The sequence below is a fragment of the Gymnogyps californianus genome, chromosome Z, assembly GCF_018139145.2.
Source record: "Gymnogyps californianus isolate 813 chromosome Z, ASM1813914v2, whole genome shotgun sequence".
In the NCBI taxonomy this organism is placed as follows: domain Eukaryota; kingdom Metazoa; phylum Chordata; class Aves; order Accipitriformes; family Cathartidae; genus Gymnogyps; species Gymnogyps californianus.
In genome coordinates, this window is record NC_059500.1 from 43,582,601 (window position 1) to 43,609,718 (window position 27,118).

The following is a 27,118-nucleotide window of genomic DNA, read 5'->3' on the forward strand; positions in this document are numbered from 1 at the left end:
GTGACCCTTGCGTATCACTGCCTTTTTGTTCAAGTGCCTTACAATAATAAAATACCTTTCACAGTTAAGGAATGACAGATTAAGATCTCATAGGCAGTCCATGGAATTTACTCTTTTCTGAAGGGGAAAAGTGTTTCTCAAACACCAAGGCATTTAAGCAAACGTTCTCAGCATTCACTGCCACAGGAGCTCGGAGATCATCCACAGCTGCCTGCAATAAACTAGGCCTTAAATTCCTCCGAGTCACTAACATAACTTGCTTTTTGGACTTTGCATTTTCCTGTTGTTGAGCTTCACAGGTAGTTTTGCATGCATTAGAGAGCAGTAAATCCTCTCCTCTAGAAGATTTCCAGCCATCTTCCCATTTCCTCCACTCCCTGTCCAGCTACAAACCTCTCTACTAAAGATGCCAGCACCACTAATAGCTCCGTTAATTCTTCTTCACGGGGTCAAAAATTCTCAGACAAAATAATAAAGACATTAGGGCAATCTTGAAAACCTTTTTTACCCATGCAAAATTCGTGGTAGTCACTGGCACTTGATCAGCTAACCCAGCAACACTAGTAAGGAGAGTGTTTTAGTAGAACAGTTTGTTATTAGCAGTAATTCAGCCCAAAAGATGTGCTGAGGTTGTCCTGTATTTAAATACATGAAAACTCCATTTTTCCAAGAAGAAATATTATAGTAATAGTTTTTACTCTCAGCATAAAATAGCAATTTCTATGCAGCAGAAAAAAAATTCAAGTTACATTGATTTTTCAGCTTGAGTAGTGCTTCTGTGTATTCAGCCAGGTTGATAGCTCTCGCAGTTCAGTCCTGTGAAAAGCACACCCTGACCTTTCACTGGCCATAAAAAATATTTAGTTTCACATATTAAACAGCACAGTTCCCTTTTGTCCAGCAGTACAGAAAAAGTAAAGTACGTCCAGAGCCGGTTTTGGTTGCTAGGGAGAAAACAGCCTGTAACATTTGATTCGTTTGCTCTTTCTTTAGTGTTAGAACGAGCAGTAGAAGCCTGTTCTTACACTGCTTTAACGTTTTTCTGTGAGGGAAGGACACTGACATATACGTTGTGCCCATACTAGTGGATGGCAGTAATCAACACTGAGGGCACAGTGCCGTGCACCCTGGGGTGAGGTACAGGGTGCCGTGCCACTTGCTGAACAAGCAGCAGCCAAGGGGCAGTGACAGAAAGCACAGAATAAAACAGCACGTCTGTGCGTGTGCCGTCCATGTCCCCGACGTGTCATCTCTACCCTCCCTCAGAAGTACTGACGTCATGACAAGTCCTCAGACCTGCTGCCCTAAACTAACCACTGTTGCTCAAAAAATAACTCAAAAGCATTTCTTGTCATAAAATCTGTAGATACTGGAGTTTTACATTACTTAAGAACTTCTAGTCACATGAAAAGAAGATGAGAAAAATACTTTTTCTAGGGCAGCAGATTTGATGGATGAAAGCATATGAAATGCCCAAACACTTTAACTGCTTGATCCAGTTTTGATTCCCCTGGGAACTTCTGGAATAGCATCTGTTAAACTCTTAGCAGTTTCGTATCTTGAGTCAAGATTTGCTGTCTATGTGAAGAGCACGTTGGTGCCATGAATTTGGGAGCCTGGCGTTGCCAGAGTACAAGCTTTGCAGATTGTGAGACAGTTACCGTTTTACAGGACTCGTCAGTACAAGAATGCTTTTCTTTCACACTTCACAACCAACATTTAAAAACATTCACGAGGGCAGTTAGCAAGACAAACTTCTGCACATAGTTCTCGATCTGCTTGATGCAACAGGGAATGAAAACCCACAAAGATAAAAAACTGGGAGACATCCAGCAAAAAGAGAATTCAGGTTTTTTTCATTTTGCCTATTAGTGTCCTACCTCATCATGCCTGTTCTGGCAGTCACATTTGTTTTGGCCTTTGATGTACTGATCTGGAGATGATGAGTTAATAAAAATTAATGGCATGGACATTTTTTACTCCTTGTAGGAGGAGACTTAAAAGCCAATTTACTCCTCCTTTGAAGTATTACAAGAATATTTAGAATTCTTGTTCCAGATTTGCCCTGAAAACAATCAAAACCTCTTTATAAAAATCCTGTGTCTGTTGTGACTGGAATTTTAGATCCTTCGATCCCACTTGCAGTCTCAAAAGCAAAAATTGTGACCAAGATCATGGTTGCATTTCTTAGGTCAAATAACAAAGCTCAGGCTCCTAGGTGATGCACATATGTACTTGCATATACTGGCCAGAAAATTCCTAATTAATCCACCAGTAAGAATAATAACAGGCAAATCTTGACTGAGTAATAGAGTTCTAGACAGGAAAAAAAGTGTCAGCTGTCTGCTAGTTTTAGACCTGAGACCCTTCCTTGGCAGTAATTACAGATAAGTTGATCAACGGGGGCGGGGACGGGACGGGACCCTCAGTAATTAACTGTTAGGAACTTCAGCCACCTATATCCTTAGTTCCTGGGAGGTAAACGTTTCATTGGTATCAGTTCCTTCTTTAGTTTTTGCTACATCTTCAGTAAAGATTAGTCACTGCAGGTGGAGAGGGATCAACTGGGAGAGTTTAATGCTGGAAAAAGGTACTGTGGAATTGTATGATTTGCTGAAGAAACACTGCGCGCTCTTGCCTTGTACAATACTTACGTGATTCCAAGCAATGCAGTCTTCAGGTAGTTCTTTTCTGGAATTCAAATGTGAAACGCTCAAGAAGGGGGGCGGGGGGGGGTGTGTGTGGGTGTCTTCAGAATAGTTTTGTGGTATATTCTCATTCTTGAAGCTAATACAGTATCAGGAAACATATACAAATCAAATATACACAAATCTATTTAAATGTCATATGGATATGGCACTATTTACAAACAATCCACAAGACTTAGCAAGCCTGTTAAGGTATGTGATGTATTTATTGAAACTGTTTTACATCAGCAGAATAATGGGGATACTTAGGATTTGTCGTTTAAATTCAAGAATATTCTGTAAGTATTAAACTACCATTACATAGTAATATTAATCTTTTATTGACTAGTGTGTGGTATTTGATATTTGCAGATAGATGGCTAAAAATAACTCAGAAGGAACAAAAGACCTTAGTGATTTGTTTGATATGGAAGTGCATTTTATGAAGTGCTAAAGATAATAAATAATGGCATATGTACAGAAATTTTTTGGGGGAAAAAAAGGATTTCATAAGAATCTGGTTATCTGGCAACATCATCTATGTTTTTTCAATGCAGCAACAGAAAAAAAATTACTTTAAAGGGAGCTTATACATGTAAATCCAGTTATTAAAAAGGTGTCCTTATAATAAACCAAAGGTAAAGACTAAAGTCTGTATTCTGCTTTCACTGAGATGGCTGCAACAGAAGCTTGACCTTGTGTTCTCAGAGACACGATTTGACTTAATTTGTCAATTTCTACCTACGAAATTACGAGTAATGGTATTACCTGTTAATTAAAGCAGTATATAAAGAAAACAAATAATCACATTCCAGTCAAATAAAATTCAGTTTCACTTTATTCAAGGTCAAGAAGAGGTCGGGGGGGGGGGGGGGGGGGGGGGGGGGGGCAGTGCGGAAACCAAAAGAGCCATGCCATGCAAAGCCATGCAGCTGAACAAAAAGAAGAGCAAACAGTTAGACTTACAAATGTTTTAGCAATGTGTCTGGCATCTTTGATTCTGTTTGGTTTGTCATTGATTTCTTAGAGGTAATTCTAACCCTTAACAAACTACTACTGAGAACCCAAATGACATTTCTCAAATGTATTAAGTTTAGGTAACAGTCATCTAGAAGAGAAACTTCTTCAGTAAAAGCCATGGCATAGTTTTAAACACCACGGTGGGCAGGCCTAAATGCCTACATTTTAATTTCTATTGAGATCCCCTTGTCTATTTGCATATACATTTTTAATAAAAACTAATATATCTATTCTGCCTTCTTGTTGAAAAAAATATGCATATTGCAATACGGAATGAGGCACAGCAGAGTGGACATCTCAAACAACCTGCAGTAATCCAGAAAACTACACAATAGCATTAGTCTGAATACCCTTCTCCTCGCCCCAGGCTAATGTATAGTTAAAACAGAGAGACCTGGTGTCTGCCAAGAAGGGGCAAAATTTATTCATGACTGTATGGAGAAAGTGTAAGGAAAAAACAAAGGAAAAAGATACCATTTACTGACTAGGAAAAGGGAACTATAGAAAATCATGTTGTCATTACAAGTGGAGACATGGAGGGAGGTGGCAGGAAGGTCCCATGTTGACTTTGGAACACTTCCAGTGTTTTAGTTCTTGTGTTAAGGCTTTTAGTTAGCACAGAAGATCAAAATATTTTATACTCTAGGAAAAATGCAATTTGGGGGGAATTGTTATGTTTTCCAAAACATGAGCTTAACCACAGACACACACGTTTAAAATAAATCCTTCAATATGAATGGTTAAATTGCTCAAATATTACTGAAAAGCCAGCTGAGATTTGAGAATCAGAAGTTTGTTGGCAAAATAAATGTAAGAAAGTTAAGAACTGGAGATACTATTAATTTAATTGGAGGCTCTGAAGAGAAAATATTTAGAATAGGGTAAATGGAAAAGCTACACAAATGGGAATGTACAAAGTACTTGCAAAAGGTACTAGAAGTGAAAGTTGCAGCAGATACTCAGTAAATACTGGGGACAGAAAGAGAGAGGAGGAGACACAGTAATCAAGAATCAAGATCATGATGAGGCTATTAATTGAACTATCATGCCTAAGATGAAAAGTGATAGATGAAAAACAAATTACAGATATAGAATGGTACTCAGTGCACCTAATAACACTACTCATCTAAGGCAAAGTATTCTATTAGTTTGGCATGATTATAACCTGAGTTAATACTCTTGGTATGTGCTTGGTGTACAAAGAAGTGGAGTAACACAGTCATTGTCATAGTTTGGAATTATCTTACAATTTTTTGATTCAATTTACAATTTATGGAAAAAATTACAAGATTATATGTATTTCGTAACCCGCTAAATGGTTACTCAACACCAAAGGCAAGACTTACAGTAAATTAAAGAACTGCAATTGTAGGTTAGCATGCTAGTCATTTTAGATTTTACAATAATGCAACAATTTGGGTATCTCAAGCACCACCAACAATGTCAGAATTATATCCTGTAGCTATAAATATTCCAAACAATTGTTTGGAAGTAATATTTTGGCAGCAGGTACTTACTATATGTACCAGATATTTTGAAGACTTTGATACGGGAAGTTATGGAAGCCTTCATGTAACGCTGTACTGTTTCGTGTATTTTTTTAATCAACTGCAGTAAACAGCCATTCAACAATACTATGACTACTACATCTAAGAAATAAGCAGAATTGCACACATTCATGCTCTCCCTATTAAAGTTCTGCTGTCTGGATATGAAACAAAAAGATTTCATTGGGTAAGAAAAGTTGATAAAAGCAACTGTGGAATATTATATTTATTATTTAAAATAAATTTGACTTTATTAGTCACTTGCTTAGCACACAATACTGTGTAATCCAAGGCATTTATTTTTGGTATGCAACAGTGCACTTATAACCCCATAAACTCCTTCTTGAGTTGCAAGACTGTTAATAACTTTTATTAAAATAATAGGCTTTAATTAATATCTTTAGTGCAGAGATATATTAATTCTCCCCATTATACATTTTTGTAAACTGTTATATTTTCTGTGAATATTGATAGAGGTGCTGCAATGTTTCCTTGAGTAGAATATAAAAAAAGTTTACACTAAAAGTGATACTGTATTGTAAATTCACCGTGACTTGGTCCATTCATTTACAAAAAGAAAATACTAGTTAACTAAGCAGCCACCCCTGTGATCATCTAAATTAGACTTCTCTGGTCAGTAGCCTCCTTCTTAGAATTTTAGTTGTAAGACTAGTGATTATTAAGTTAACATTTCCTTTGATAAAGAAATTTTAATTTCAACACAGCCTCAAGTCATATGAAAAGAGAGCGACTAAATATTGATTTTCAGAATCAAATCAAAACTGAAAGATTTGCTCTGAATAGTATCATAAGAATTATTCCAGAGTTCAATTTCAATATCAAATGTAATGGTAAAACAAATTCATTTTACACTGTCTTTATAAAAAATGAAATCTGGAATTCTTAGTTAAACCAAACAAAACAAGCCAAAACTTGGCAGAATTTTTTTGATCACTGTATTTTCTTTTTAACTTAACATCATCTGTTTTTGTGATATAGCCATAGACTGTTGTGACCATAATAAACAATTTCATAAATCTTCCTGCCCTCCTGTTTTTGCTTTTGTTGCTGATATTCAAATAGTTCTGCTTGTTAAAGAGGAATTAAAAGGTAGCTGTTCAGTGTTCTTCGTATCTTGGTGCTTCTCCATGCATTACAATTTTGGCTGATTCTCTCTCACTTCTTCCAGTTTAGAAAGGATCCACTGTGTGAAGGAAAAGGAAAAAATAAAAATGTTTCCTTGGTAAAAACCATACAAAGCTGCTGAAAATTAGATTGCGTTGGCCATACACTTCACTACCTGCTCTCTTCCTAACCAAGTTCTAACACAGTGCTCAAAATTCTACTGTAGACTATAAACCCCTGATTTCCTCACGTGAAAATGGAGGCATTTAAGTACCAATATCTGACATTGAATACCACAGCTAATTAAACTGGCTAGGTTGATATTTCAGTTTCCTGGTCTGTATTTCAATGACTAATACTTTAAAAAATAAATTACATCATTTCGCCCACATCATTATTAATGCTCTGCATTAGTCTATAACTCTAGACAAATCACAGATGACAATAGAGAAGCAAGGAGAACAAAAGACAGAGGACAAGAATAGGTCACAGCAATGTGATAATACAGTTATTTGGAAAGAAGCTTTAACTATATTTGGGTTTTTTTCAGGAATTTCAAATTCACATGTCTACTGAACATGGAAGGGGAATTAGTTTCCCAAGAGTCTTAAAAAAAAAAAAAAAAGGGCAAGGGGAAAAGGGGCAGTGACACAGAAATCTAGAGTAGGAGATGAAGTTATACAAAGGGATTGCCATGAGAAAGCTGCATAATGCTTTCAAGGAAGATGAGTGGATTATTACAAATCAGATTCTGTTACCGGATCACGTTCTATGTTACAGATCTTTAGGATCCCCTCCTCCCCATCACAAGCTCACTCCCTCAAGGAAACCAGAGCTTCTGTTTAGCAGGATGCTGAAGGTTTGAAAGAAGAATTGGCTGTTCAAGAAATTACTATTCACATCAGAATATGGCACTTCTCACAGATGGAACAACCTTGTAGTGTCCACTAGACTGACACAATGTTCACAAAGCAGTGTCACTGAAATGACCTCATACCCTTTTTACTATAAAGGCTGCAAGTTTCATTTTCACTGTTCCTAAACCACTTCCCTCAGTGTCGTGTCTCTATATACACAAGCACAAGTGTCACATTTGCAGAAGTGAGCTGTAGGCTAAACAGCCCAGAAGCAACTCTCAAAGACTTACTTTCTGTAGGATAGTCCTAAGGCCCTGATGGCAATTTTTGAATGCATATGTTAAGTATTCCTTCTCTAAGATAAAACCACATTCCTTACCAAGCCTGTCTGACAGTGACCTTTCCCCTCATATTCGCATTCTTGTTGGTTTTGTGAGGTTCACAGGTCTTTCTAGGAAAATACGCAAACCAATATTTTTGTGAAAAGTGCACACAACTTTTTCAGCTTTCTTTTCCTTGCTTAAGACTTATGACATACATAATATGATGCACTAATTTGATTTTTGGAATTGTTCCTGATTTAGCTGGGGCATAGATGGGATTCTCTTACCACACAGACTACTGGACCTCAATGCCACCCCTGCCCCACCACAGCCAAAAAGAAAAAAAAAAAAAAAAAAAAAAAAGAAAAAGAGGAGCTCAGTCTCTCCAAAGAGTACAGACAAGTCAAATTCAGCATTGGGCCCTCAAATACCTTGACAGTATTTGTAATGCTTTTTGGGGTAAGAGTCAAACAGTATCACTCAGCTGCGGTTAGAAACTACCCTCATGAAGACAAAAGGAACTTAAACTAGTGAGAGGATGCACCTTCTCAGATTGTTTCAAAGCGTGATCTCAGGGTACCATATCCCACTGATGTGAATATATACAAGACTAACTTATTGTGAAAATAATTAGCTATACTAATAAAAACAAGGCAGAACGTTCGCAACCTGGCTACCTCATAGTTCTGGTAGCAGACCTGAACCGCTCCCACTCTCTGTTGTAGTCAGAACTAGTGATGTCAAAATGAAGAGATCATATAGAATATGTGTATAATAATAGTAGTAATACCATATGTCAAATAAACTATTTGTGTTTCTATTAGGGATTTTCTTCATTCTTCAACCAAAACTGTCTTTTGAGGAACAGAGGAATGACACCCCACGCCCCCACCTCCCCAGAATAAAACTAGGAGTAATTTACAAATATTGTTTGTTCTATTAAAACGTACTATTTTAATTCCATTCTTGATTGTTCTGTTTTTGTTAGCAGTACTGTTAAATCAGCCATTTGACAGACAGTTATAATTCGAAAGATTTATGTAAGGAAAAGTTTGGTGTTGGAATTGAGTATTTTTGAAATTCAGTTCTGAATAGATCATTGCCATTTCCATCTGTGTAATGGCTGTATGGAAATACTGAATTTTAAATATACATGGTAGTTTCAGGTTAAGAATATTTCTGCTTCACTTTTTAAGCCAAATTTAGAACAGTATAGTTGTAATAGTATTTTGACTTTACCTTAGCATCCTCTGGACTTTTAAAATTAATAATTTTTCCAAATTCTTTGGCATGGAACACAGACTTAACTCGTTCCTAAAAAAAAAAAAAAATAGTTATTCAAAATTGAAGTTAGTTTCTTCAAACTTTATGACTAAGAAGTTATTTACCATTAAGGCAGCTATATGGTTGAGGCAGCCATGTGTACCCATTATACTAATCTGAGTATGTTCACATGGCATGCACATACCCTGAGAAACTTCATTTTCTGTGTGAAAGCACAGTGGAGTGGAACACTCCAGCAATAACAGAATTCCCTTTTTACCACGGAGTCTCTGGAGACTGGACTATAGAAGTGTGTAGGAATGGAAGGCAGGTAATGGAGTATGTAGGGTAACAAAATCCAGTACTCCCTAAGGCTGTAATTTTTCATTCTCCTTTAAGTCATTACCTGGGTGGACATTCCACCAACACTGACTTGCAAGTAGTCGTCTTAGGTAGTGAAAATAGCAACTTAGGCTTCAAAAATAGAATATAAGCAGTGCTTTGCAAAATACAGTTTTCAACCACAGATTTCAATAAAAAGCATACGGGAGACATGTGAATGGACTCTGAAATGACTGCTGTGTAGGGGTAAAGATATATATGTTATTCAGCATTTTCTGAAATGGCAGAAACTCTAAGAATTATTTCATCCTGTAAAAGTTCACTTGCAGTCAGAAATCCAGTTTGGAGGATTCCAAACCAATATGGCTCTGCCTTTCATGCCCTCTGCAATAGAAACAAATAATCTGAGTGAAAAACTGAATGACTTGGCACACTGTCAAGGCTGTCCTGACAACCAAGATGTGTAATTACACACATGAAGCTTATTAAAAACAGAAACAAAACAAAACACTGGCACGTAAATTTATTGATTGAAATTAAATTCAGTTACCATCTCAACAAGAATTTAAGCTTTTTTTTTTTTTAAGGAACTTTGCCTCTGTAAGTACACTCAGTCACCAGTGGTCATCTTTCTCCTTATGTCCTTTGCCAGTTTATGAGGGAAAGAAAGTTTTGGGATTTTTTAAAAGAAAAATTGCAACTGAGAGCAACATTCTTCAACTTGCATTGAAAGGGATAAGCATATGTCATTAAGGTTTTTATGAAGCTATTAATACCTTATTATACATTTGAAGAATTTGATTACTAACAAATGGAAAAAAAAAATCCTTGAAGGATAGCACGTGCAAATGTATTGTTCCGATATATTTGCATCTTTGGGATTGCAACAAGGTAGAAGTTCACATATTGGCATATTTCCACAGTGCCAGCGTGCGTAATAAAAATATTCTGCGATCTTCTGAGAGAGTTTTGTTGTATCACAATTTTCCAAATTACAAATACACCAAGAACTGGTGCATATCAACAAAAAATTCCCAGGGCTCAAGAAATAATTTCATCTGCAAACACCAAGTCACCATTCTGCTTAGAACAGTCAGAAGCTAGTTATCTGAGGAGTTTGCCCATACCAAATTTCAACTCCCTTCTCTGAGTGCATCTCGACTAGAAGAGAGATCAGGAATTCAAGGGAGAGAGATCAGGAATTCAAAGTTCAATTTTACAAACAGTAACACAAAAAGAAAACAAAACATGATTAGGTTAACATACCTTGGCTTCAATGCGTAATCTTCTGCCGTCGACGATGAATGGTTCTTTGGTAAATTCATCGTAAGTGTATTGCCATTCACATGTCAGCTGTCCAAATGTCCCTTTTGTCACAAATAACACACCACTAGGCACCAGAAAATAAAATTAATAATTTAAAAATTAATGTAAAAATACTTAAAAGTCATCGAGTTACCCTAGCTCTAGTGAGGTCACTCGTTCCAAAATAGTTCTCATCTAATGATACAGAGCAACCATACAGCATACTTTCCAAAAGAGTTAATTTTGAACCTTCCTCTAACTTACTTAAAATACTGTGTTTCATAGCAAAACCATAACACTACTTCTAGCTGTATTTCTACAAAAAGTTGTACAGACTTTTTATTTGAGAAGGATGCCTGATACTCCACTGTTAGACATTATTGATTCTGTTCCTGTATTATCCTTTTTTCCTTCAATATGCTAATGTATAAGTGAATCCCACAGTTCCATTGACTTCAGCCTTACGAGATTTATAACATCTTTCTCAGCTAAAGAAATCACAAACCCGCTTTTCTCTCCTTAAATAAATTACTATGACATTCAAAATAGCATACTCGTGCTGAACAATGCTGCTGTTGAACAAGATTATTAACAGCACACTAAGCATGCCTTCCCTGTTATTTTATCTACATATATAATGACAGACACAAAGCGCAGTTACTGATCAACAATCATCAAGGCATGCACATTTTGATGATAGTTTTCAGTACTTATTATTCAGTCAAAACTCTTTTACCTTTTTGTGACCATTAACAGATCTGTACTGTTGACCATAGCATGTGCAATATATCTGAGTTTTGCAAATCTTCCATTTTCAATTTTCTAAAAGAGATAAAAGTTTTACAGCTTTGAATATGCTAGTATAAATTCATGTACTAATTTTGTGCTTAAAATGTATTTATCCTCCAAAAGTATAAATTGTAACAAAGCACATAGCACATACTTTTAAATAAAAGGCTACTTTCATGAAGTCAGAATGTGACTAACAGATCTGTGACAGCTAATGTTCATAATTACGTAGGATTATTCGGTTGCTGTTAATGTAGCTATGCAAATAAAAATCAATCCTAACCAAAACTGGCAAGGAACAATATAATTTCTCAAAACATTTCAGGACTCAGTTTTCTACATATTTTTAGTACATGCTGAACTTCTGCTGGCTAATACAGTTCTGAGACAAAAAAGGAAAGCAGGATTAATTTTCTAATTTATGTCAAGTCACCTCCGAAACATTGCAGTAATTAACTCTGGGAATAAATCTATATTTAACTGTATACAAGAACCCACTATTGTGTAGACAGTGGGACTTAATAATGCACTTGAGGTAATGCTTAGCATTTCTCCATATTCTTTTGTTTCCCCCTGAACTTACTTAACCTTTTCCTACAATTGCCATGAATATTGTAGCAGAATATTCTTTAATGGGCAAAAAATTTTAAATATTGATGACAGCAGATGAATCATTTTAAAAAACAGATGCTCTGTAACTTTAACATGACTTGGCAACCATTGGATTTCCAGCTTTCTGAGCAATGAGTGATTAGATTAGTGATCAAATTAAGATTGCTGCATCTTAGTTGGGAACAGCACCATGACTGCTTGCATACTTCCCATCTGTTACAAATTGGAAGCAAAAATAGATTAGTATAAACCAGTATGATTCAATAAACCCTTAACCACAAACATATTGCTTCAGATATGTATGCCAATATTTAAAAACATGTAGGTTAGTTCTCAATGCAGTTAAAATAGCAAAACCATTTAATGAGTATTCCTCACCACTGTAAAATGATAAAGACATTTAATTAGGCATACCCTACAACTTCAAATTTGGCCACATGGATAACTCCACTTGCCCAAACAGATTTTTTTAAATGATGCCTTCCCTCAAAGACGCTGATTCTTTAGTGACTAAAACGCAAGAACATTTGAGTAACAGGTTCCCAAAAGAGAGCTTTCCAGAAAGCTCTCAGGAGGTTCAGATTAATTCTCTCTCCCCAACTCTGTTGGGCTACAAAATCACAGCTATTGATTATGTGCCTACTTACGTAAGTCACTGCTTGAATTTATTTCTGCAAGAGCTAGTGTCAGGGGCAGGATGAATACAGCAAGAAGAATGGCATAAGAAATGAGGAATTAAGGGCTTGGAAAACAGATTATTATTTTTTTGCTTTGTCTAGGGGTTGCCAGTCCTCCGATTTGAGTCTCTCCCTGCCTCTCACATTTAGGTCCAAGCTCCTACATCATAACTAAGTAACCAAAAAATCCTCTCTCGAGGTAGCCTCTACAACGTTCTAGCACACAACACATTGGATGGTTAGAAGACAGAGGAGGCTGTATGGACGGACAGCATGGATAGGATACTTGACCCAGATACCAGGCTACTGGTCTAGTTCAATGTCCTGGTGGATTTTCAGTGTTAGTGGCCTAGCGAGAAAGACAGGGAAAGGGAAGAGAAGGTTGACAGAACTTACAGAAATAATGCGTGTGGAAAGAGCAAGTGTGGTTCAGTAGAGGTGAAAAATACACATCGTTGCATTTAATCTGCAAGACTCTGTGACAATGCCAGCCATTTCTCTTACTGATCAAACACATTACAAATATTGCAAAGTATGACCAGTACCTCTCTTCTATTAGAAGCAATTCTAGGGGAGAAGCATTTAGTAATTTAGGATGGAGAGGATCTCTAGTCTTTCTCCTGCATCACAGATGGTAACTTTCTTATGCTTTGCATAGCACTGAGGTAAGGCTCTCAATCCAAATGTTAATCCCACTTAAATGGGACTTGAGGGCAGGGTTACCTCTTTCTGTCTTTTCATTAGCTCACTAGTTAATTTTCAACAAGTCATGTCACCCCACTGTAACTTATTCAGTTCACCGATAACGAATTGAGAATTATGAAAATTATTATGGAAGTACAGTACTTAACTATCACACAGGTTGCAATCCTAAACAAAAGCTATCTCAATGTCCACGAAATTCCACACAAAGTGTTTCATTCTACTAAGATTCACAAGCAAGTGGTTTGCTCAGCACAAAAATATTGTTAGCATGTGGTATGCACTGAGCTAACTACTCCTCATTGTTAGCTATGAGTCAAAGATCATAAACTCAAGTTGTCTGCGTTCTGTAGTTTTGTAGACAACAGACGTTAATTGGGAAATAAAGCACAGGAAAATGCTGTACAGTCCATTTGCAAAGGTGATGCTTGTATCTATGCCAATGCTGAGCAGTAACTACTTCTAAGTTTTCTGCCTTCAGGTTTTTCTACCCTTCATTTACAATCTTTATCTCTTGTAGCATTAGACTTGTACCTATTCATGAGGAATTACATCAGAGGGATACACCAATTTACTGCTGATAATTCTTATAGCAAGATCACTACTGCACTACCAAAGTGCCTTATACAACTCAAACATAAAAGGATATATAATTGATCCCTCAATATAAATGTGTAAATATGTTTTTTAAATTTTACAGTATTTAGCTATTAATTGTTTGGAGAAAGACAGCAACTTGGACCACTGTTCAGTGATGCAAAACTATGAAAGTTAATACTGACCAATCATTGTTTGTTCAATATTAGTTTCACCACTAAGAAAACAAATACTGATTTTTAAAACACAACTTCTGTATTTCAAATTAAATAAGGTTTAATAACCTGATTACTTTAGTAAATGTTATGGTTCATTGACTAGACATGGAAATTGAATGAATCTATTGAAAAAAAGACACTCCAGGAGCTGTAAAATGTGAAGTAATCCAAGCACAAATCTTCTCCTTTGCAAATTAGTCTTACCTATAGTACAGATTGTTAGATGTCACTGCAATAATCTAACACTAAATGTGATCATTTGTGCAGAGATGGATATGCAGATATGCTCAGTGTCTTAAAAGTGGCATCTCTGCATTTGGAAAGATTCCTAATCACACCACATGCTCCTAATTTATTGAGGAGCAAGCACAGAGGCCTTTGACAAAGAAATGAAACAGAGCAGAGTGTAAGTAGTGGAGACAAAATTTAAAATCTATGATCCTTCTGGTTATAGTTCTAAAAAATACTAGTAGTATGTGTGATACAAAAGTCAGAATGTTTGATATCCTTCTTGAACTCTTCTCAGCTGAAACGATATGTAAAAAAATATTTTAAAGACCATTACTACTTAAAAAGTGGTTATAAATCTGCTACTCCTCTCTCGATGTTCAGATTAACTTGTTTTCAATTGGATTTTAGATTGCCAGTGTATTTCCTTATGAACGGATTACTGTCTAAATGTGTGAGTTCTGAAGGCAATTCACTGTTGTTGCTAAAAACTCCAATATTGAATGTATCTGTCAGCTCAAATTATAAGGTGACTTCTTCAAGAGCTGTAGAATCGCTACTTTCAGCAGGCTAACCTGGTATAATTACATATCAAATCTTCCCCACAAAAACATTTCATAATTCTAAGCAGTACACGGGTCACTTGTTAGATCTAGGTTGAATGTGTGTGAAAAAGGGGAAAAATTGTTAAATAAAGAAAAAAACAACATGTAAAACATTCTTTTTTCTGCCATGCAAAATTCTCTCCTCATCCTTTATTAATACGAACTAACATTAATCCTTTATTGCCTACTCCCTCATTCCAGTTATCCTAATGTTCAATGTCATTCTTCGAAAAGCAAAATTTCTCTCCATGATGTGTTAGTGCCTGAATTCAAGATTCCATTCAGCTATGCCGAACAGCAACTCTGAAATTAACATGGTTTTGTTCAAATCAACAGAAATTTGTGGTCAAGGTTAACATTTCAATCTAAGGCCACAGTATGTAGGACAGTAAAAATTAGGACAGGAGCTTTCTTTCTGAACACAAAGTTTCTACTTCAAACAGAAATATAATTTGCCTATGCTGACTGGCGGAATTATCTTGGTCAATTTTTGATCTGAATACCAAGAGAATGCATTTGATGAGCTGAATTGAGAACCCACACTGATCTACACTTTCATTAGGATGACCACATCTAGGTGTTCTTTGTGTTTCCTGCCAATACAACCAAAGTTCTTTGATTTGTAGCATCTGAAGTGATTACGGTATCAGCAGGGAAATGGAAAAATATTTCAGTTTTCTTTTCTGTATTCTCTGTCAGCAAACAAGCTGGTGTATGCTTTGCCTAGGACACTTCTAGTTTTTACCTGCTTTTCCACCATACATAAGCATTTATGCTTCAATCACAAACAAGCTAAAATGAAACTAAGTCACACAAGCTTCCATGTTCTGAAACAATTGGTGTTGGCTAGTCTCAGCCAGTCTCCCATAAATATAAACAAGTCTTCTATTTGGGGATGGGCAATGGCTATGTAATAATATCCAAATGTTGCACATTTAAGGGGTAGGGATCCTGCTCTTTCCTTTAACCTAGACACAACAGGTTTTCCAAAGGAGGATGGAAATGACAGCTGTGACTAATTAAGGGAGCAGCAAACTAGATAGCATGCATGAATGGATGCCTGGTAAGAGTCAGGACAATGTCAAATAAAAATGAAGTTACTTTGAACTTTGGAAAGAATTTCTCCCTATAATTTTATGAAGTGAAAACTCAGTTTTAGAGTACTTCACGATATGGATGTTTATGTTTTGATCTGAACCCAAGCCCAAGGGCAGTGAGGGAAGGAGAGAAAGGAGGAGTATGACACACTTTTCCCACTCCTCAGATGTTCTTCCTGACAGACTGAAGTTTGAATACTAAGAAACAAGGGTCTGTTCAACCCATCCCAACATTCTGCCACCCGATCCGAAGCTTAGGTCATGACCAAAAAATGATCACTGAACTGAAAGATGAACACCTCCAATACAGTAGGACACAGTACTGAAGCATGGCTTTGAAGGACTGTCTTCTCTACAAGCTTACATCCACTGCAGCGTAGCTGGGCAGCAACCTTACACAACACTGTAAAAGAGCCCTCACAAACTCATACACTATAAAGGCAAATTAAAAATAAAAAACGTTTTCAGTTTATTTTGTTTTGGGGTAGGCACTGAGCTGTGCCTACTGTGAACCACTGACTTCATGGTGCAAGTGTCAATGACTTATGTTCATAAGCATGAGACTAGCCTACCTTTCAGCTTTATTCCCTGCCAGGGCAAAGACCAGTGATTTCTGGCAGGTCTATAGCTTCTGTAAATAACTAATAACAACAAAGGTGTAAACAGTCTATTAAATGACCCCAGAAACTGTCTATAGTATCCCTCTGCACTGACTTTAGTCTACAGAGACTCTTGAGAGAACAAAAAGACCAAAGAACCCTGATCAAAAGGGATATACCAGATAACATCAAAGATAAAGAGCACAGCCAGTTCTTCACCTCAACAAGAAGGAAGCACATAAATTCAAGTTACCATTATACACGTCACTAAAAAAGTAAAACTAAACACTTGGGAAAAGCTGAATCATCAACTTGTTCTGTAGCTGACAGCAGAAAACTTGGCAACCTGAGCTGAAAGAATGGCCCTTAGTCCTGGAATTTTCAGCAACAGTACTGGACTTCAAATGCAATTCACAGTGAAAAAGTGGGGAAAAAAACTGTGCAGCCAAAAAGTTAAACTATTAAAATACATTAAACTGAAGGGGGTGGGGGGGAAGCATTTGAAAAGATGGTCTGTATTTTTTGATATGTTACTTTAAGTCCCTAAAGAAATTAATCTCTACATTGGGTTTTTTGTATTTTTGGTGCCTTAAAGAGCATCACTTTCAGCTAGTTAGCTATTATACTTCTCACAGGTTTTGGTTCCGTGACTTAGAGAGAAGTTAAATCCTAATATCCCAGGTGATACAATTTTTTGTTATCCTAAATCCAAATTATTTCTTTTCCCAATGTATATTCAGTGGAAGCTAGACTGAAGACAGAAACAAATAAAATACTTGTAAAAAATTACTACATTTTTTATTGACATTAAAACTTCAAAAATAGAACTCTACTCCATGAAAGAAACAAAATACTCTAAGGTATATAATCATATTTGCCAACTATACTGGCAAATTTTTTTTTCGGTTTGTGGGGGTTTTTTGGTTGTTGGTTTTTTGTTTTTTTTAAAGTTAGCATTCTACAACCTTTCAATCTACTCAGTAAAGAAAGAACTCTTTTTAGTTATATTGCAGCGGAATTTGAATTAGTGATACCTGACCCAGAAGTACTACCATTCATGCCAAGTTTTACTTCCACATTCTGTAATGATTTGCAGAATTATAAGTTAAAAAACTTTAAAAGTCAGGTAGAAAAAATGTATTATTTCTAAAAATCAAGTTATTTTTGCAGGGAAGTTTTTTCAGTCAAAAAATGATTACATTTCTTTCTAAAGCTGTTTTAGAATGAAGAAAAAATATGTTTTGTTATAAAATTGACATGCATTGTCTTGTAAGACAGGTCATTACAGAAGAAAAACAAAGTTTTATAGGATAAAAAAGAAATTACACTAAGAAGCCAAAAAGGAAAAAGAAAATGTCAGGTAACATAATCAAAGTCCCAAAACCCAGTGAAGTTAATAAAACGCAACAGTAACCTTTCCATAAAGTTGTACCTAACTATTTCCTCAACTTTTAGGCATGACACGTCGTTTTTCAGGATTGAAGATTAAAATAATTTCCTACATTCTTCAAAGAAATACCTGAGATTCATTTGTATCTGAAATATTCAAAATCCTTCCCATAATGTTTCAGGCAGTAACACATTGCAATACAGTCTTTCATCTACTTCTGCAAGACATCCTTTTGAAATGACAGTATTACAAAATAAGTAGCAAGACATGATCTGTAGCAATCTGAAGCATCAGTAGTTTCAGCTAAAACAAGCTCTCAAGTTGAGTTTGTCCCCTCTATTATCTGGGAGATTACAGACATATATTCCTTGGCTCATTGCCCAAGAGATCAGACTGTACAGCAGCTTTTGAAGGCATAGAGCCAGAAAAAGGAGTCTTATGGAGTTTAATGGTTCTTCCCTCAGAATTTTGATAACTGGAAGGCAATAGACAATGAAGGACATGACATCACCTTTGGTAAACATGCACACATTTCAGAAGCTCTTACTGCTTTACAGCAATTCTAATTCTTCAGATGTTGGCAAAAGAGTTAATTCTTACTACAGTACTTATTGATACATTAATATCTATTGCAAGATGTCTTCAAAATGCAACACAAAAATCTAAACTTAGCAACAAACCACAAAAAAGAATGAGAAAACTGTGCAAGCAGTCCAGTGAATACAGAATAAACCAATTTTTAAAGAAACAAGTAACTTGTAAAGCTATATTGTAGAATTTACAATACAGAATTATAGTGGTTCAGTGTTGTTATCTCCCCCCCCATGTCTAGGTAAATAAAAAAACTAAATACTTTTGCATGTTACATAAGTTTTACTACATAGAGCCTTGTAAAAGTACTGGTATTTTCTCCAGTGGTCCATGATTTTACATAGAGTTTAGTTCTGGGGTGAATTTTTTACTTTTTTTTGTTGCTATGAAAACAAAAATACTGATTTAAGAATCAAATAATTTATGGTCACAATCAAAAATAACTAAATAGTTTTTTCACACATCTAAGGATTCCCAAAGGATACACAAAATAAGTATTTAAAAATTACAGTAAAATAAATGACAAGTGAAAAATTAAAGGTTTATGTTAAATGTTCCTTTCAAAATATATGTATTTTATTTTTTAAATACTTTTATAGGCCATTTTTACATAAGCTAGTTCCAGGAAACATGAGAAACAATGTTGGAACAGAACAGATGAATCCATTTTAGATATACTTTAGACGTGTTTATTGTTAAAAAGAAAAGCAGACAAAATACTTTTGAAATATGAAATAAAACAGTCAAACAGCATTTTAACACCAATAACGACTGTACAACTCAGTAAAGTTTTACTAAACACATTTAAAAGCATTCCATCTCGCAAATTATAAATAAAACCTGTCAAACAGTTATATAAATCCAAAAAAATTAAATACACTTGATAAAAACATATCTGGAAATAAACTCTAAGTCATGGTATTACTATTTCTTCATACTATTCAATACTATCTTCACCTAATGTCCAGTTTTATCTATAAGACTATTTTTCTTATATTCTTTGCTCTTTTGCCTAGCACTCATCATCATACAGTTTATTTCTCCATATTTTTTTTGCACAGTTTTAAAAATAAGAATTTAATATCAGACAACCCCACTTTCTCAGTGGGAATTATAGCAGCAACATTTAATACTTAAAGGTCAAAAGAACGTGACAAAGGCCATGTATATCTGTTACAGTCCGTATTACCCTAACTGTCATCATCATCACTACTATTGTGAGTCTTAGTCCATTCCCTGTAGGCCTGTCTTTTCTGAAAGCATGGTAAGGGAAGAAGAAAGCAGAAGTATTAGTTTAAAAGTATTAGTTTGTCTGGAAAATTTGTTAATTAAAGCAAAATAAAACCCCAGAAAACAAAGAAATTCTGAAGTGACATCCTAGTTCAGAACACAGCATAAGCACTCAAAATCACCTATATCCTATTTCCTTTAATCTGCATATACAATCTCTAATTCACTAAAAAAAGTTTTATTCCAATAGAATCCAGTTATCTGTTGAAAATGCTACAATACAGTGACTGCAGTGGGGCCAGTCACCAGACCTGTATGCATAGAAATACTACAAAAGGGGAGAATAAGCTCTTTTTCCCCATAAGAAAATATTATGCTATTCAAACTGCTTCAGCTGGGGGACATGTAATACACTGAGTCTCATGCAAAACAAAGAAATATCTCTAGAACCAGGAACATTAAGAATCAAAAACATTAGTACACTTGAGGGTAAAATAAGATTAAGACATCAAACAGTGTATCAGAAATTAATGTCTGAAAAAAACCTATGCAATTCATTATTTTCTGATTTGATTGTCTACAGGGAGAATTACAACCCTGTTTGGAGCTTTCAAAATATTTCTTCAAAAGTAGTTCTGCCTTAGAATCATCAGTAGCGAAAACTAATATGAAACATACAATTTTTCAACTTTAGCTACTTTCAAATGGTGGCTGCCATCACAAAATATGACAGGCATTACAAAAGGCAATGCCTTTATGCTTTTATAAGTTGGATAATGGAAGGTGGTGGTACTATACTCAACCACACAACCCAGAAAAATTAGAATTACATACTACATTGCAGAATTTTTTAAAGGTTTCTCAGAAAACAAACCCAAATCCAAACATGTACAAATTTAAGAAGCAAAAGCAATGCAAAGTCATTAGAGAAGCCTGCACATTAGAGCTGACTGTTAGATTGCTAGCATTTGTTTTAGTGGTTCACTTTAAAACAGGAAAGGGGGTGTTTTGGAATTCATTTTCTTACCAAAAAGAGGGGAAAGATTAGAAATAACTTTATGCTGTTCATCAGTAGTAGCTTCTAACTATGCTCTAGTTAAGGCAATACTGCTTTATAACACTAGCTTTCAATTGGAGAGCACGGGTTGAAGCTACCTCATTAGAAGAAAGGCAGAGGCATACTATTTATTATCAAAGAAGTTTCACAGTCTGCTGAACTAGATCACCAGTGACTGGTATGGCAAACATAGCTGAGAAGCCCCAAATAGGACAATCCTCTTCTACCAGAAAACAAAATGACACACTAATGAAACGCAGAAGAAACAGAAACAACCAGATTGGAACTTGACATGAAACAAACAGCTGTGGCAATTCTCAAAATAGTCTAAAAATCCTCTCCAAAGGCTACTTCATTCTTGTCTACTTCTCCAAAAAGGTTATTTCTGTATGACTTCAACATTTCCCTGACACACTGTGAATCCTTCAATGTGTATTTTAAAAATTCTATTTACATTCATGCAATCACTAATTACTACTTTATTTCTTATGTTTGCATATTTCTAAAATGCGGTTTTACTTCTAACAGAGAAAAAAAAATAGAAACTTTGTAAGCTGCATAACAGTTGAAATTATTTCCACTTTGATAGCTGAGTCAAATTTACTTAAATGGCAGCTGAATTAAAGAATAACTGCTGCTCAGCATGTTCTTCATGCAAACAGTATTCCACTTCAAAACTGTTTACGTTCTTTCAATGGCTGTAGTATGACATAAAGCTATTTTAAGTGTGTTTAAAATGCTGTTTTACAGAAAATTGAGATTAAAAAGTCACTGTTTAAAATGTGTATTATAAAATTACTGAAAAAATTATGTTTATCATCACTGTTTATCAAAAATAAAAATTAAAGACATAAACCTTTTTAATTACACATATAAACCTTTTTCTTCTTTCAAAATGCTCTGTATCTTGCACAAACCTCTACAGATACACTGGTATAAATTATGGTTTCTTTCTCAAAAGTTGTATCACAGAAACTGAATCACCAAAGTGGTCATAAGCCTAAGAAATTAAAGAAACTTCTTGACTGAGTTACTAGGTAAGGGGTGGTAGGGAATTTAAGAAATGGGAAATTCTGTTAAATATTTATTTCAACATATGATGAGTTAAAATGTATGTCAAATTATCTTTCATTTTCTTCACCTGTAACATTTGACTTCCGGTTCCATCTCTTAATCTGTAAGGTCTAATAACTCCATCTTCACCAAAGAAGCGAGGTGGACGGAGGCTTATCACATCTTCTGATGAATCTGCAACTCTGACAATAAAGCAGCAAATTTAAGATATGTGTCAATATCCCTACTCGGCTATAATATTTAGCAAAAGCTCTAAATTATTTTAAATCCAAATTAAATTCAAGTACTAGTACTGCAACTGTTGTTGTCTGTATATGTACTTTTGCATATGAATAGACATTGAGTAGATATTCTATGAAACAGTAATAGATTTTACTCAGAAATCTATTTCAGAGAATGATTATTAGAAAATTAGATGGCACAGGGCAGCACATGCCTGCAATACTTAATTAGTGTCTAAGTATTGTGCTTCAAAACTTCAAAATTAAAGACATCTGTGCCATACAGAACTTCTGCTCTGATATTTTTCTTGCATTTCTCTGCTAAAGAACTGAAAGTGGAAAACAAAAGAGTCTGGCAATCTTATGGCAGCAAAAGTGGTCCAGCTCGCTAAAAGCAGGGCCATTAAACAGCTGTATTCAGACAAAGCTAATAAATGCCCCCTCAAAACACTTTCTCCTGCTTCTTTATAAATTACAGTGTGAGATAATCTACCACAACGGGTTTATTGAAGTGAGACTATCACAGTATTCAATATGCAGTCCTAACACAGTTCTCAGCCTGAAAAACCAGGACAGATCCTGGCATGACCTGGTAGTCTTGGAACCCATCTCATATAGTAGTCATAATATAAAAAGTAACTTTTGATGCAGCTGAGAAATCCTTTTTTCCTGTATGTTTGGGGTAAAAGGAAAAAATCAGCAATTGAAGGAAGTCGGATCACTGAGGCTTTTAAACTGGTTTCTTTGGTAATGCTAGAAATACCTGAGATTTGATGTTGTGTTTTTTAAATGCCATCAACTGTGTATTTTTTAAAGAGCCACCTATTTATTATATAAATAACAATATGGATAAGATTTTTTCCTAGCTCATCTGTATTAATGACAAACTTGAGAGATCCAGAAACATTGACGCACAAGTGATACAAAGACACAATGTACTACTGCTACTACTATTGTCTGTTTCATGCCATATGTCATTCTTCATACTTATTTTACTTACTTTTTAATACCCTGAAATGTGCTGCTTGCCATGTCTATGATTCCTCCAGTAGGCCTAGCTACTGCTCCCACTAAGCCTTTTCCAACACCTTTGAAAAAACCAGCTGCTCCTTCTTTCTGAGCTCCTAAAAGGATTAAGTGCAGCAAATCATTATAAAACACTGAGTTTTTCTTACAATCTTAGCAAACTTAATTACCATTTAATTTCACATCTTATTTGATATGCAACTACATAATCTTCTCCACACAAAGTTCCTGTAAACAACATTTAAACTAGAAGTCAGTAGGAGTATAAAATTTTGATAAAAAGTTTTATAACTCAGATTTATAATCTGTGGTGGGTTGACCTTGGCTGGATGCCAGGTGCCCACCAAGCCGCTCTATCACTCCCCCCTTAGCAGGACAGGGTGGGGGAGAAAATAAGATGGGAAAAAACCTCATGGGTCAAGATAAAGGCAGTTTAATAAAGCAAAAGCAAAGGCTGCGTGTGGAAGCAAAGGAAAACAACAGATTTATTCTCTACTGCCCATCAGCATGCGATGTCTAGCCACTTCCTGGGAAGTAGGGCTTCAGTACACGTAGCAGTTGCTCCAGAAGACAAATGTCGTAATAATGAATGCCACGCGCTACCCCTCCCACCCCCCCACCCACCCCCCCCCGCCTTTCCCTTAGCTTTTATTGCTGAGCAGATGTCATATGGTATAGAATATCCCTTTGGTCAGTTTCGGTCAGCTGTACTGGGTATGTCCCCTCCCAAGATCTTGCCCACCCCGAGCCCCCTGAGGGGGGAACCTTGGAGACACAGCCTTGATGCTGTGCAAGCACTGCTCAGCAGTAGCCAAAACACTGGTGTGCTATCAACACCTTTCTAGCTACCAATACAAAGCACAGCACTATGAGGGCTGCTACGGGCAAAATTAACTCCATCTCAGCCAGACCCAATACATAATGTCTCATCAAATATGAAGAATTTACCATCATATGAACAGTTAATGCATCAGAAGACCTAAACTTACCTCTTATTGGTTTTGTAACTATTCCTGTTATGCCACTGACAAAACCCTACCAAGAGAAACAAAAGAGACATTACAAATACGCTTTCAGATTGTATTTTTCATTTCTTACATTTTTCTTACTATTTCTTTGGTGAATAGCCTCAAAGTACATGTGTTGGAGTATTCTAAAATTCACTACAAGTTAACAGAATTAGAGCCACCTGCTTCACAGTTCCTACCTTCTCTTCTACCCTCATATATTTTTCTTTAAAACTATCACTCAGTTGCGGCCATATATTTGCAAAACCACAATGTAAAATAAAGAGTAACAACTCTGGTGACTACGACAGCCTATATATTTGTTACTCTTGCTTGCATAAAATTCATTAATCTTTTTATAATTCTTTTTCTCCTTACAGAAACTAATCCTTTTCCGCCGCGAGTGATGCCCTCTCTCAGACCAGTGGGCTGTTTATTCATGGCTTCTCTCCTTTTCTGCTGGTAATCCTCATCCATAGTTATCGCAGCTACTCCTTTTGCCATAGCACCAGTGATTCTGGATGCAGCACCTGCTAATCCACCTATTGGAAAATAAAACAAAGTAAAATGCCAATACAATTTACAAATACTCACCTATATTGCCTACTATTAAGTATACTACCATGATAACGCTGAAACTTACCAACAGCTCCCCCTACTAGTGCTTTAAGCCCTAGGGCCATTCCTTCTATAAATTCTTCAGGACCCTGGATGGCTCCCTAAGAAAAAAAAAGGATGCATTTATATTAAGCTTCAAATAGTATGCGTTACATATTTTTAAATCTTACGTTTTTATTTGAATTTATGTATAACAAAGAGAACAAGAGCACAAGACTGAGTGATAAAGTGTGAAAGTGCCCACGAGAGCACCTGTGAGAGAAAGAAAGAGTATTTTAGAATACTAATTTACTCCCTGAAGTCTGCTTATTTTAAGGCAAATGGAAAAAAAGCAGATTTATTTTAAAATAAGAACCGTAAGGAACAGTCTTTTGTCAATTAACTTAAATGGACTACTCTCTCCTTTTTATCTCACTTGACTTTTCCTGGCACTTTCACTTTAAATTTTCAATTCTAAATCTAAATTTAAAACCAAAAAAGGTATTAATATATCCACATTTTCAATATAATTCATATTTATCTACTTGTGCTACATTTCATAAGAAGGCAGCAGAGATTTTTACCTGGTAAGGTTCATAGAAGAATGCTTCTACTCCTTCAGACAAGCCTCTTATGAATCCAAATGGATTACCCAAGACATCAAGGCCAAGAATAAGAACATACATCTGTTTAATAGCCTAAAATAAAAATAGTTATTAGTAAAAATATTTTAGCAATTACACTAAAACAAAGGCAAACAGTGCAGTATACCTAGACTAAAAAAAGTGGAAGTAACACGAGTTTAATATAAGAACCTCAAAATTATTTCGAAAAGCAGTAGTAGTTGTATTAAAAAGGATCTTACAGTGAATAAATCATATTAAGTCAGCCACATAAATGTTACTTCTTACAAGCATTTCACAAATAACTGACATGAATGTTCTTGAGATTTTACAAAGCAAGCACATTACCTAGATTTCTCTCGTACTACAGGACAAAGTTTGGTCTGCTTACATATGCTGAAAAAATTTCGTTGATTGTCACTGCAAAATGTTGTAACTACATCTATGTGAAGTGTAATTTGATTTTAAAAAAAGGTTGAGCATCTCCTAGGAGATTTCAGATTTTCCCTCTGGGAAAAGGATGGGTCAGAGAACCACAGATAACTCATTCCCCGATTAAAACCCTGTATAGGTTTTTTCTCCTTTAAAGATAGACAGAGCACTAAATTAATACATCCAAAGAATTCCTTATTATTAATGATGGATGGACAGAAGAGGACTAATTCTTTTATGCAAAAGCATGTCTGCAGGATCCTCTCCACTGGATGACTGGACTTGAGAAGTACACAACGGCCAAAGACGGATCATAATTCATATACTACTAATGTCCAAGAAAAAGCATTAATATTTTGATGCCAATTCTGCTCTATCAGAGCTGCGTTGTGTTTGCTTCCACTATCCATTCCAGCAAGTTGTGTTATCCATGCCACTTTTCCTCTAGTCATAATCTGGAAACGATACTTGCCCCCAAAATAAAGGCAAGAGAATCCAATTAATGAGTAATTGTTTTGTATGTGTTTATGTATTTAACCTTTGTACAAACATACAAGGCTGAAAGTAATTTTATTTATTTTCATAGAACCAAAGCACACAGTAGCGCTTTCAAAATATGAATTTACTGAAAATATTGAAATTTACTTATTCTAACCTGTTTTGAATAGTGCCTTACAACTGCTGATTGGAGCTGTTGTGTAGTACAGAAGTGATAGCTGAGTTCAAAGAATGCCAATCTAAAAAAACAAGAAGAGAAAAAGTCCTTATTATGCAGAGCAAAATAAAATCTCACATATGTAATATTGGTTTAAACTTTGGAAGTAATCTTTACAATCGTATTTTTAACCTACTTAAATACAACATCTTGTACATCTGTGAGTGTAGCTCCTATACTCTTCAGCAGAAGATTCAAGGACTGAAGTGGTATCAATTCATTCTTTCTTTCTTCTTTGTTACTATCTTCTCCACCCGTACTGAGTGAAAAGCTTAAGTGTAACTAAAGGATAAAAATGAGATTGGGAAATAACACGGTTGGTTATTACAAGTATTATATTTCTATTTTTATAATCTTTTAGATGATTTAAAAATTGAGATAAGACATTTCTATCTTGACTGAAATCAGACTGACTTCATAACAGAGAACATAAATACACTACGTAGGGCAATAAAAAACCACTGACATTTAAAGTCAAACTGAATAACTGGAATTACCTTTAAGAAAACAAGAACTTGAAATTGCTTACTCATGTTTTCAGATAAGGTCTCCAGAATCTCTT

At 35.5% G+C, this 27,118-nt stretch overlaps 1 protein-coding gene across 2 annotated transcripts in view; it reads right to left on the reverse strand.

The window, feature by feature from the left end:
- Positions 1-3,586: 3,586 nt before the first annotated feature.
- The window catches only part of VPS13A (vacuolar protein sorting 13 homolog A), a 112,031-nt gene continuing 88,499 nt past the window's right edge, over positions 3,587-27,118 (reverse strand). Inside the window, exons 61-72 of one of the 2 annotated variants that reach the window (XM_050912573.1) lie at positions 26,693-26,838; positions 26,497-26,578; positions 25,371-25,484; positions 24,833-24,908; positions 24,568-24,731; positions 24,172-24,217; positions 23,157-23,280; positions 22,003-22,117; positions 11,206-11,291; positions 10,431-10,554; positions 8,799-8,873; positions 3,587-6,458 (exon numbers count right to left, since the gene is read on the reverse strand). In XM_050912573.1, the coding sequence (XP_050768530.1) occupies positions 6,408-6,458; positions 8,799-8,873; positions 10,431-10,554; positions 11,206-11,291; positions 22,003-22,117; positions 23,157-23,280; positions 24,172-24,217; positions 24,568-24,731; positions 24,833-24,908; positions 25,371-25,484; positions 26,497-26,578; positions 26,693-26,838 (1,203 nt within the window). In that variant the 3' untranslated portion in view covers positions 3,587-6,407. Of the gene's footprint in view, positions 6,459-7,663; positions 7,688-8,798; positions 8,874-10,430; positions 10,555-11,205; positions 11,292-22,002; positions 22,118-23,156; positions 23,281-24,171; positions 24,218-24,567; positions 24,732-24,832; positions 24,909-25,370; positions 25,485-26,496; positions 26,579-26,692; positions 26,839-27,118 lie in introns of those variants that run through there. The other variant, XM_050912574.1, reaches the window with a different exon arrangement.